Genomic DNA, 13,623 nt, shown 5'->3' on the forward strand with positions numbered 1-13,623 from the left:
GCTTTCCACATAAGTTTGTCACCATCAACCTCTGTTTCCTGTCATTCCGACATCGTCCACTAATGCCCGCCACCGACCACCGCCACAGTTTAGTCTGGCGACCAATGGATCTGGATTGCCTCCTTAAGCCATGGTCAACCCTGGCTATGTCAAGGGCTAGTTCTCATCCAAGCACCGCCACGTGCGCCACATCTGTTCAACCTCCGTCGCCGCTACCGTCTTGTTTTCTCTGGCGAAGTTAGGGGTTTTGTGCGCATCGAGGAACGTGACCCATCCCTGGTTGTCGTTGCCTCATTCTCCTACACATGCAACGTCACACACAACTTCTCTACAATCAACTTCCAGCGTATGATTGTCACGCGCCACCTTTCCAGTGTCGAAATTACACTGTGACACTACCATTTGTCTCGCCGGAGCCTCCTGAGTGCATTTTGGTCCTTGTTTCTTAGTTTTGGTGATTGTAACTCAGACCTAGGGTTTTCTCCTTTGGTTGTTTTGGAACCGTAAGTCCTTCAGATCTCTTATTCATCATTATTTAACTCATCGAATCATGTTGAGTCCATATACATCCTTGGTTCCTGATTTCAAAGTCAGCAGACCACTCTTGACGCCACTTCGTCACTTTTTTCTTCAATCGTTATTGGTCACTTTCTCCTTGGGCCCGAGTTTAGTTTGTTTAGCCCCTAGTTCTTGTGATACAGTATTAAGTATCACCATTTGGGAGTAGTCCAGCACAAAACCTTTGGACCTCCAACCTATCTTTGGCCTTTAATGTCATCATAAGTCTCAATCTTTGTTCCTTGAATCTGTCATCCTTACTGTTCTCAACACAATCCAACCATGGTTCCTAGTGGTGCTTTGATGAATAAAGGAGACCATTATGACATTCCACCTTCACAGTTTCCGTCATTCGCCGTGAGGGGGAGTAGGTTTCAATCACTATAGATCCCATCAGTCAATGATGGCAGTTTAGTCCCTGCAGTATGTTTTTGCCACTGCAGGCCCCATCCTTACTTGATGCAATTTAGTCCCTGCAGGCTCTATCAGTCAGTGATGACAATTTAGTCTCTACAGACCCCATCAGTCAGTAATGGCAATTTAGTCCATGTAGTAAGGGGGAGTATGTTTCCCGCCACTAGTCAGACACTAGTCAGAGATGACAGTCCCTGCTTTCAGCCACTGCAGGCCCCAATTAGTCAGAGATGGCAGTCCCTATAGTTTTGTCGCTTTCAGCCACTGCAGGCCCCAACTAGTCAGAGATAGCAGTCTCCGCATTTTTATCGCTTTTAGCCATGCAAGCCCATCCTTATTTGATGACAATCCAGTCTCTGCAGTTTGTCATTGTCTACCACTTAGCATTCACTTTTGATGGAAATCAACTTTGTCAAAGTCACCCTACTTGAAGGTTCATGGTGCTAGATAAAGTTTTGTGGTTGTCCAATATTATTCTCCATAAGCTTATGAGGAGTCTCTTTGGTTACGCTGGTTTGTGAGTCCAATTTGGTTTATAGACGTTCTCTCTCGATGGTCTGAAGCATATGTGCATCTTGCTCGGAGCCAAAGTTACCACGTCTATTGTCTCGACCTTTTAGACAAGTTGATTTGGTTGGATTGAATTTATTTATTCCAAGCTTGGCACATACAATTTGTATGCTCCAACTTGAGGGGGAGTGTTAGAATATTTACCCTATTTATCATGATTATATTGTGTCTAGGGTTACCTTATTTACCATGATTATATTGTGTATAGGGTTACCCTATTTATCATGATTATATTGTGTCTAGGTTACCCTATTTATCATGATTATATTGTGTCTATGTTACCCTATTTATCATGATTATATTGTGTCAATTTATTTTTATAAATAGAAGATTATGAGAGGGATCAATCAAGCCCTTTAGAATTATTTTACAGTTTAATTCTCAAGTTTCTCCATGCCCTAAATCATGAGTACAACCTAATCCATGTACAAATCTTAGGAAGAAAAGAATTACCATCCCTTTCGGAAGTATTTTTTATGGTAAAAAGGGAAGAAACTCGAAGAGTTGTCATGCATGATGGGGTATCTCCAACACAGGCATTGCCATGATAATCGAAAAGAGAGTACACAAAGGAACAAATGTTGGAGGAAAGTCGTTTGAAAAAGGTAATCGTGGAGACTATTGTTTATACAGTAGATGATTTGGATATACCAAGGAAACAAACTTCAAACACCATGTGAGAAATAATGTCCTTGAGCGCATGGGAAACAACAAAGGGTATGCTCAAAGATGGGTAAATCATACTACCTCAGAACAGGAAGCCACCAATCAATATAGTACTTCACAACCACAAGTTCTTGATATGAAAGCTTATAAGGAGGAACTCGAGCGCTTCAAAGCAATGGTAGAATAAATGAGTACCAAATATTTGAACCATGAATTTCTCAATTTGGAAAAAATATCAAAAGAATCAGGTATGATAATGGTACTAAATATGTGAATCAGAATTTTTCAATTTTTTATCTCGTAATGGTATTGGTCATGAACTAACATATGTAAACACCCCTCAACAAAACGGGGTTGTAGAAAGAAAGAATCATCATCTTCTTGAAGCAACTAGAGCTCTCATTTTTCAAATGTCTGTTCCAAAAAATTACTGTAAAGAAGCTATGTTAACTGCCACATATCCCATCAACAGGTTACCCACCTGTATCTTAAATGGCATTGTTTTCCAATAGAGTCTTTACTGTCTTTTGTTCCATCTTCCCCCCTAATATCAAATCTACCTAGTCAAGTCTTTCGATGTATTATTTTTGTTCACTCTCATCATCCTAACCGTATAAATTAGATCCCAAAGCTCTTAAATGTGTCTTTATTGGTACCGTTCTAATAAAAAAGGGTACAAATGTTAGCATCCTACAAGTCGTAGCATCTTTATCACCATTGATGTCACTTTTATGAAAGACAATCCTTTTATGTCAGTCCCCACCACTTTATCAAACTGTTTTTGTATCTCTGTTTCCAGTGTTTGATAGTTGATTGTAAGTGTTAGCTTTTGTAGATTAGGGTCCAATAGTACATTTTAAGCATCAATTCCATCATTCCATTCATTGTATAAGCATTTTTAGCTAAATTGTGTAGTTTCTAGTCATAGTCTTGCATTGCTTAGTAGTTTTCGGAGTTTATGTGTAGAGTTAGTTTAATTTTTCCAACACAAGTGGTTTACAAGCCTTTGCATCTTCATATTGTGATTACCTAGGATTGATACCCAAGGTTGCCTCTATATTATAATTTAGGGGAAAATTAGTTTTGAATAGAGTCTTATGCAACTATAATGGCTTTATCATTCAATGTGGTTCAACCTTATTAGACTGAAAGATGTTTGTTGTCTTGCTAGAAAAACCATGTAAGAGGAAGCATTTATTTTGAGCGTGTCCAATTCTCTTTCGAAAGGAACATTAAGGACACTTGTATCAACTTTGAGTAAAGGAATGCATATTGAACGGAGATAATTTGGATTTCACATTTGGGAATGATAAATCTTTTAGAGATTATAAACACCACTTTTCAAGCAATGACTTTCAAATCAACAAAGATTCAATTATGTCAAAGCCAAGTTCGAACAATTAGGTTTAGCTTTCAAAAATAATGTATGAAAAGATAACTATAAAATGAAAGGAGAAAGACTCACCAGGCTACCAAATCCAATGTAAATAGGTTTATCACCATCTCCAAGCCATTTTACAAGGGACTCGGGTGGTTCATAGTTTGATGCAAGATCAAGAAAGCAAAATCCTACTACATCAATTTTTGGTCCCCAATCTGTAAAGCGAAACAAATTAGATTCTTAAACCAAGAATCAGACAACATATCTGTTTATATTAAAAACTTTTTATCCATGAGACTAATGATTAATCAGAAACTAAAATTATTTTGTTATAATTGTAGAAATAAGGTGCATATCTTTTATAATTAGGAATATCTACATTGTATGTGTTACTAGAAACACCTGTGTTTATTCAGTAACATAGCTTTATTATGAGAAAGTATGACATCTATTCTATTTACTGTATTCATTATGTTTTCATAAATACAAATACAATACCTTTTGTTAGATATATTATATCTTTTATCTTTTAGTTGGTTTGTTATTATTTCTCATTTGTATTTTGGGCTTAGTCCATATTTCTTCTATTATAAATAGAGAACCCTATGTGTATTTAACATAAAGGAGATTAATCCAAATACAGCTTTTAACTATATTCAACATGGTATCAGAGCAAGTTCTCTGATCCTCTTCTGGTGGTCTCTGCTGTCTGCCGGCGGTCGGCCGCCATGGCCGCCGGCAGCCCCTAAAATCTCAGTGCAGCCAGTCGCCAACCATCGCCGTTTTCCGCTGCCACGCGCCGTCTTCTTCTCGTCAGATCTCGGGCGTGTGTTCTGCACGCGCCGCCTTCCTCGGAGTTTCACCGCGTCACTGCAGATCGTCGTCTCGCCGGAGCTTCTTGATTGTGTTTTGGTTCCTGTTTCTCCGTTTTGTTGGCTTGGGCTCATACCTAGGGTTTTCTCCCTCACGTTTTTGGAACCCTAAGTCCCTTTGATGTCCGCGCCGTTTGCCGCTGTCCAGGCGCCGTGTGCCGCTGTCCAGGCGCCGTGTGCCGCTGTCCAGGCGCCGTGTGCCGCTGTCCAGGCGCCGTGTGCCGCTGTCTAGGCGCGTGCTTCCAACCACTGTAGGTCCCCATCACACAGTTAGTGATGGCAGTCCCTGTAGTTTTGTCGCTTCCAGCCACTACAGGCCCCATCAGTCAGTGATGGCAATTTTGTCCCTACAGTTTTATAGCAGTCAACCGTCGCTGCAGTCGCTACCGCCTCAGACAACTGCGTCAGTTCTTCTTGGCCTAGAGTTTAGCCCGATCTTCTTGTGATACACTGCTAAGTATCACCACTTGGGAGTTGTCCAGCAAAGAATTTTGGACCTCCAACATGTCTTTGGATCTTTGATGCCTTTGTTTCAGCATTGTAGCTTAATATTTTGTTTTGTTTTAGTGGTTCAGGAACTTTGATCTTTCACATTTCCACCTTCACACTAAGGGGGAGTACGTTTCCAAGACACTGCAAGTCACATAAATATGGGTGTAGTCCCTGCAGTTTTGTAGATTTCAGCTACTACTGTTGATCCCGTCACCCATCCATCATTGATGAGGATTTAGTGTAGTCCCTACAATTTTGTAGCTCTTAGCTTTCAGCTACTACGGTTGATCCCGTCACTCATCCATCATTGATTGGGAATCCTTGCAGCTTGTCATTGTCCACCACTGCTCTCCTTCATCCACTTTTGAAGTTGAAGTTTCACAAGATGTTGTTAATCCATCTATGTTTGCCTCACACTCTTGAAGACAAATCATCTAGTTCAACATTGAGTTCATCTATTCCAAGCTTAGTTCATATAATTTGTATGCTCCAGCTTGAGGGGGAGTGTTAGATATATTATATCTTTTATCTTTTAGTTGGTTTGTTATTATTTCTCATTTGTATTTTGGGCTTAGTCCATATTTCTTCTATTATAAATAGAGAACCCTATGTGTATTTAACATAAAGGAGATTAATCCAAATACAGCTTTTAACTATATTCAACACCTTTGATATATAAAAAAAACGTGGTCTTACTTCAATGTTCCTTGATTTTTTAGGAAAATTTTCTACCATGTTCTCATGCACTATCCTAGCATCGTCACCAAGACTTTTCTAACGAGATTTTGGGATCACCCTGAAATGATCTATCATATCACATAATCATCAAAACGAACACCCATCTCTGTGCCCTCATGCATGTCATCTCTCCCATCTCCTCAACTCCCACCAGCACATGATGGCAATTCAATAATGCCCAAAAGGTGACCTACCATTAGTCAAAAACGTAAACTTGTGGAATTGGCACTACCTAACCCCTCTCAACTCTTACTTCTGACTTTGTTCTTTATGCCCATAACTTTCCATTTTCTAGTTTGACCCAATCCTATGACATTATCTTCAAATTCACTAAAAATAATGTTACCTTGGAAGATTAGACATTAGGCAAGACGATTGGTGTCAGATGAGTCATATGGACTTCACCATCTCTCTTGATCACAATTGACATGTCCATCTGTGATCCCTCTAGTGATTATTCATGCAAAACTAGCACATCTCGGGTTGACAAATTTGCAAAAGATGGTACCAAAGTTTAAAAATTTGTATTATTTGAGTTTTAAGCATGTTAGCTAGAAAAACATATTTGTCTTCCTTTTTTCTAATGGACTATTTAAAGCGTTTCGTCTCCTTTTTCTTTAGTTCATTTTTGTATTTCGGATCCTTCTCATACTATTGCTCCTTACGGTTCTAAATATTCTGCTACTGTTATCAGATGTGCCGGAGAAACAGCAGCCCAACTCCGAGAAGCGCCAACCTAGTTTCCAAAAGAGTCGAACTTACTAGATCTAGCTAACACTTCTATTATAAAATATACGTGAATTTATTTTAATAATAAAGATAAATAAAGATATAGAAACGAAATAAATCTTACCCGAAATGATATTTGTATGGCATTACATAATAACGTCTTAGAGAAGGCAAATATTCTTTATAAAGTACAGAAAGGTCATAAGCGGGTGTGTTGATTGGATACTGAAGGCAAAAAACCCTTTGTTCTAATATTCTTTGTGATAGATAAATCAATTTTCCTACCAATCTTTAATATTGGGCCTTCTCTACAAGAGCACTTTCCTCACTTCTAATTTTGTGATTTTGTTCTATAGGAACTGTTAAGGTTCTACATCCCAGTTTTCATGTTTCTTTGAAGAGATCAAGTACATATTTCCTTTGGGAGATGAAAATTTCGTTCGTAGAGTAAGCAACCTCTATTCCAAGAAAATATTTGAGTTTTCCTAGATCTTTCATTTCAAATTGGGCTGCCAATTTTTCTTTTAATGCCAATTTTTCTGTTTCATCATCTCCTGCAATAATCATATCATCCACATAGACAAGGAATAGAGTGAGTTTATCTGTAGAAGAGTGCTTTATGAATACAGTATGATCTCCTTGGCTTTGTCTATATCCCAAGGAAACCATTGTTTTTGTAAAGCTTCCAAACCATGCTCTAAGGGATTGCTTAAGACCATACAATGCGTTCTTTATGAGACATACCTTGTTTTTTTCCTTTTTCACTTCAAAACCTGGGGGAATCTCCATGTACACTTCCTCTTCTAGATTTCCATGAAGGAAGGCATTCTTTACATCCAACTGGTGTAAGTCCCATCCAAAATGAGCAGCCAACACGAGAACAACTCAAATTGTATTCATCTTTGCCAGTACGGCAAATGTCTTTTCATAGTCAATCCCATAAGTTTGGGTATATCCTTCTGCCACCAATCTTGCTTTATATCTATCTATTGTCTCATATGCCTTATGTTTCACTGTGAATATCCATCTACACCCTACTGCCTTCTTGTTTCTTGGCTTATCAACAATCTCCCAAGTGGAATTTCTTTCTAATGCATTCATCTCTTCTTTCATGGCTTGCTTCCAATGTTCAAGTTTCATGGCCTCCTGGATTGAGGTAGGATTTTTTGTCGCATCAACAGCAGCAATAAAGCTACTATGCTTATCAGAGAAATTGTTAGTGCAAACATACTGAAATAGGATATTTAGCACATGATTTTCTTTCCTTTCTCAATGCAATGGGTAAATCCTCAGTAATACTTACCTCCTCCTCACTGATATCTTCAGGGATCCTCACTTTCGGATTAGACAATTTTTCTTGCTCAAGAGTCAGAGTAGGTTGTTTTCCTCTTCATATTTTTTGCAAAAAAAATTGTGTTCATCCTCTTCTTCCTCACTATGGACTATGGTAACTTCATTACTCAGATTTTGGACATCCTACAATGACAAACATGGTAATGACAAAAAGGAGAGTTCATCCACTTAAAGTGCTTTCTCCCCTTGAAGAGGTGAACTGACAAAGAAGGATTGTCTTTCATGAAAGGTGACATCCATGGTGATAAAGACATGACGACTCTGAGGATGCTAACATTTCTACCCTTTTTTATTAGAAGGATACCCAACAAAGACACATTTAAGAGCTCTGGGATCTAATTTACCACAGTTAGGATAATATGAGTGAACAAAAACAACACATCCAAAGACTCGACTAGGTAGACTCATTATAAGGGAAGAAGGAAAAAAAGACAATAGAGACTCTATAGGACTAATGCCATTTAAGATACGAGCGGGTAACCTATTGATGAGATATGTGGCAGTTAACACAATTTCTCCCCAGTAATTTTTTGGAACAAACAATTGAAAAAGAAGAGCTTTAGTTACTTCAACAAGATGACATTCTTTCGTTCTGTAACCCCATTTTATTGAGGGGTGTAGTTCATGAACAATACCTTTATGAGAAAAAAAATTCAGAAATTCATGATTCACATATTAAGTACCATTATCATACCTGATTCTTTTGATATTTTTTCCAAATTGAATTAGGACAAGACGGAAAAAATTAACAAAAATTTAAAAAACTTCTAATTTATTTTTCTTAAGGTATGTCCACGTGACACGAGTACAATTGTCAATAAAGGTAACGAATCATTTGGCTCCGAAAATAGATTCTATGACAAGACCCCAAACATCAGAGTGAATTGAATCAAATGGAAAAGTACTTTTTTTTATTACTAATAGGATAAGATGCACGATGGTGTTTTGACAATTGACAAATATCACAATTAAAAGACTCAACAGACTCCTTGGTAAACAAATGGGAAAACAAGGACCTGATACGACTAAATGAAGGATGACCAAGCCTTTGATGATGTAACCAAATTTGGGAATTTGCCCACATCTCAAATTTAGTTTGTTGACTCATGATTTTTGTGTTGCTTTGATAATCAAACTCCAAAAGATACAACCCACTCTGCCCCTAGCAGTTAAAATCGTCTTCTCTGAGGCAAGGTCTTGAAAAACACAATAAGTTGGAAAAAATGTTACTGACCAATTTAATTCCTGTGAGTTTTTGCACAGAGATAAGACTATTAACTAATTGAGGAACATGTAAAACATCCTTTAATACAATAGATGAGTCCAAAATTATATACCTTGATCATTCGCAACTGTAATAAGTTGTTCTCTATTTCTTTCATCATATGAATCGAAGGACACACAAAAAGGTGTCATATGATCAGTTGCTCCTGAATCAAGTATCCAAATACCTTGAGACACATGACCAACTGTATTGAGACAAATCTTACCTTTCATGGAGAGAGTACATGATCCAGAGAGCTTACTCATTGATTCAACTATTGCTTTCAGCGCTCGAGTTCCTCCTTATAACCTTTCAAATCAAGATCTGGTGATGGTGAAGGACTAGATAGATTGGTGGCTTCCTGTTCTGAGGTAGTATGATTTACCCATCTTTGAGTAGACCCTTTGTTGTTTCCCATGCGCTCGAGAACATTCTTTCTTCCATGCAGTTTGAAGCATGTTTCCTTGGTGTGTCCAGATCTTTTACAGTATGAACAATAGTCTCCATGAGTACCTTTTTCAAACGACTTTCCTCCAACATTCGTTCCTTTATGCACTCCCTTTCCAATTGTCATGGCAAAGCCTGTGTTGGATGTCCCCCCATTAAGCATGATAGTTCTCCGAGTTTCTTCTCCTCTTACCATAAAAAAAACTTCTGATAGGGATGGTAATTTTTTTCTTCCTAAAATTTGCACTCGAATTGGGTCGAACTCAGGATTTTAGGCAATGGAGAAATTTAAAGATTCTTCCTTTTTCCATGACTTCAGCAAATGTGGCAGCATCTGTGTTACACATTTTTATTGTTTGATTCTGATCTCATTCCATCCAAAATCCATTTAGGATTTCGTGATATTCTGATACGAAAAGGGAGCCTTGTTTTGTATGAAATATCCTGCTTTCAATGTCGTAGCATGCAACAAAATCCTTTCTTAATGAAAAAGTACACTCTAAATCATCCCATATTTCTTTGGCAGAAGAATGGAACATATAATTTCTACTTATCTCAGGAATCATGGACTGCCACATCCAAGTCATAATTAGTGAATCTTAATTGTCCCAAATTGGAAAATGAGTGTCGTCTGGTCCTGGTCCTCCTCTATCTATGTGATCTAGTCTTGAACGTCCCTTGAGAGTCCTTCGAATATACTGGCTCCATTGTAGGAAATTCGGACTATCTAACCAAGCACCCACCAAATTGGGTAGATCAATAGGACCCAAAGAAATGATTTTTACTTCAGACATCACATAGAAGCAATCAGGTGTCTTTGGTGACCTTATCCGAGGCGACGACGACGTGTGGGTTACACCATGAAAAGGAGCATAAGTGAAATCTCATATCTACTCAAATTTGGGCCAAATGGGACGTCACCAACCCTTGGAACGGACTCAGAAGGTTCCAACAACCTTGTCTAGGTCGGCGACGGCGAGTGGGTCCCATTGAAAATAGGCATGTGGGCTACACACGCCAACGACGATGGCGGCGTGTGGTGGCTCTTTCTCCGAGCGATTTCTGGTGTTGTGATCGCCGGAGTTGGGCGCATCTTTCTGCCCTATCAACAACCCTAATCGGCTACAGCGGCAACTGCGGTGGTCAGACAGTAGTGGCAGTGGCTACTGTTGCAGTGGCTACTGTTGTAGTGAAAACGGATCTCCCAAGATCAGGAGGTCTGATACCAACAACTGAGTTAGTAAGATGAGCTTTTATAGTGTACAGATTGTTGTATACAAAAGCTCATTACTCGTACAAACTCTATAATAAATACAAAGTGTTGCTTTCTCTCTAATTTTTCTCACAGCATTTCTCATAATAGTCAGAAAGAAAATCATAACAACAAACAGATGCACAGAGAACAAACTGTAAACAATCAAGGGACTCAACATAACAATGACTACAGAAACAAAATGTGAAGACTGAGATCTAGAGCAACCACCTTTTGGTTTAGGAACAAGATGTGGACTCCATATGTATGCATGTGGAATCTCAGTCTCAGAGCCTTGTGAGCCACTTAAATAAGTGACTGGTCGTAGTTTCAACTTTTTCTTCCTAAGATCATTAATCATGTCCCGTATGCCAAGCCAAATTAAAGAGTCAACTATTTGATATGAAAGCTGAAGACAAATAAGACCAATGTTTAGATAAACATGTAGAAAAAAAAAATTACGAGGGATTATAAGATACAGCAATTAACAAAGAATTCACCCTATAACCAGCCTGTTGCTTTACACGTGACAGAGGATGTGGAAATTCAGTAGTTGGCCTGAAAAGAAATGACAAAGTACTTACATAAAACGCAAAATTGAATCATCGAGAAAACTATAAGAAACACAACCAATAGTTGAAGAACTAAAGCAACAATGAAGGGGAAAAGAATTCTAAAGATTGAGAAAACAGGATGAAACTTACGTCCATGGCATTGTGAAAAAAATATGAATTGGAATTTTAAGTGCCTCTGCCACATGTGTATGCCCTAAAGATGTACCAACGTCAATGGCAATGTACAAGATATTAATTAAACAGAAATATTAATAGTTCACACAGATCACAAACAGTTGTTAAATATTTAGGGATATTGTGCCAAATGAGCTTCTAGGCCTTTATAGTTCACACAGATCATAAACTCTAGTTAAACATGACTTCCTAATTGATCAATCCTTGTTTAATACGCTTCACAAAAACAAAACAAAACCAAAAATCCGTAGAAATCTTGTATACTGCTTTAATAAGGAAGTAACTCTTTCAGGCTTGCTCATGTATGCTAACGAAAACACTAATCCAACAATCTTTCATAATTTAGAAACTCGTCATACTCACTGGACGAGAAAATATATATGCACATTATCTACATGTAACTGACAAGAAAGCATACCATAGGCAGGGGGATTGGCAATGATTGCATCTGCTTTAAAGGGCACACCAGAATCAATATCTGGTTCTTTACAAGCAGGAAGCAGAGAGTTAATAATTTCTTTCATTTGATTTCGCTGAATAGGTATCTCAGAAGGTCCTGATGGCAGAAAGCCCTTATTTTTAACCATATCTGCTCCAGAAATAATTCAAAAGTAAAAATATAGAAATAACTGTAAAGAGGACATATAAGCTAAGGCTCTGTTTGATTGGGAGGAAAGACAGCAATTGAAAAGATAAATAAATAAATTTTTAATTGAAGAGAAAATGTAAAGAAAGAAAATTTTCAAAATTTTATAAAAGTCAAGTGTTTTTTTCCATTTTTTCTCCAGCCAAACAAAAGAAAATTCAACTTTATAATTAAAGTTTCAAATTCCATTGGACAATAACCAGCAATCCAAATCAATAACCAGCAATCCAAACAATGATTGGGTGAGTATTTGGGGTAGGTTAAGTGTTCAGGGTCAGTGTATACCCATCATGTAACCTTCATATTTACAAAATCATAATAATAAATATTTGATAGTAGAATTAACTTATTTGAAAAGCATGCCCAACTCAATACAGACACAATGTCAATCAAGAGAAGGAAGAAGCAGGAACACAATAGTGAATAACATAAAATTGTCTTTCACCTAGCCCTGTTTTTTTAATAAGGCATTAATTGTTATTGTTGAATTTTAGGGTGGCTCGCATAATCTAATATTTGTTAGATATCTAAGATATCTTATCTTTTATCTTTTATCTTTTATCTTTTATCTTTTATGTTCTATTTATATGTTATTATTTCTTTCCTATCATTATTTATATTTTTGGCTTAGCCCATATTTTTTTTTATTATAAATATAGTACCATATGTTATTTTTAACACAAGCAAGATTAATCTTATACCTAGTTTTTATTATATTCAGTATAGTATCTCGAGCCTAGGGTTCTTAAATTTTTTCATTGCCCCTGCCATTGCAACCACCGTTGTTGCAACTGCCATCCGCTGTCGTTGCCATGGCTGGAGCTTCAGTTTCAACCGGCAACTACACGGTTTTGCTCGTCTCGGTCAGGCGACCACCGCACTGTGAACATTGCATCCATTAGAGTCTAGAAGCACTCCCACACGTAGGTCAAAGCCTCACCCAACAGTTTTTTCCAGCCATGCATGGCTTCGTGTGAGTTGTCGTCTCTGGTGCCGATCACGTCACTGGACTCGCCTTGGCTTCCTCTCTCTGGATATGATCTTGCTACGTTGATCGGACCTCTTTAGATTTTTGGGTTTTCTCTCTCTTCCTCCATGACTTCTTCCATTGCCTCTCATGAAGTCTCTTCTGCCACCAATGTGTCTGACCCGTCAATCTATATTAACGATGTAAATGTGCACTTGTCTATTGATATGTTAGATGACACTAATTATACAACTTGAGCGTCAAATATTAAACTTTGGCTTATGAGTCAACAGTATGTTGATCATCTTACTCAGAGTGACCGATGCTCAGTTATGCATGGTCCTCAAGAATACCATTCACTCTTCTTTAAAACAAATGTTTCATGCCTACAGCACATGTTATGAAGTTTGGGAACATGCAAAATTATTAAGCACCAATGGTACTCAACGTCTTTATGGTTTTTGTGATACGTACAAAGGGAAGGTTTACAGCAAAACAAAAACTGTATGATTTAGTTTATTAGGA

The 13,623-nt window shown here is 37.8% G+C and overlaps 1 protein-coding gene and 1 pseudogene across 2 annotated transcripts in view; both read right to left on the reverse strand.

Annotated features, from left to right (window-relative positions):
* SGT (UDP-Glycosyltransferase superfamily protein) overlaps nucleotides 1-13,623 on the reverse strand; it is a 42,771-nt gene that overhangs the window by 12,185 nt on the left and 16,963 nt on the right. For both annotated transcript variants that reach the window (XM_088101743.1, XM_088101744.1), the window contains 5 exons: nucleotides 11,904-12,074; nucleotides 11,441-11,504; nucleotides 11,237-11,294; nucleotides 10,968-11,145; nucleotides 3,674-3,804 (listed from right to left, as the gene is read on the reverse strand). In XM_088101743.1, the coding sequence (XP_087957869.1) occupies nucleotides 3,674-3,804; nucleotides 10,968-11,145; nucleotides 11,237-11,294; nucleotides 11,441-11,504; nucleotides 11,904-12,074 (602 nt within the window). The remainder of the gene's footprint in view (nucleotides 1-3,673; nucleotides 3,805-10,967; nucleotides 11,146-11,236; nucleotides 11,295-11,440; nucleotides 11,505-11,903; nucleotides 12,075-13,623) is intronic.
* On the reverse strand, nucleotides 3,859-10,959 carry LOC148190718 (uncharacterized; annotated as a pseudogene).

Source organism: Vigna umbellata, chromosome 11 (genome assembly GCF_029865625.1).
Source record: "Vigna umbellata cultivar VRB3 chromosome 11, Vumbellata_1.0, whole genome shotgun sequence".
NCBI classification, from domain to species: Eukaryota; Viridiplantae; Streptophyta; class Magnoliopsida; order Fabales; family Fabaceae; genus Vigna; species Vigna umbellata.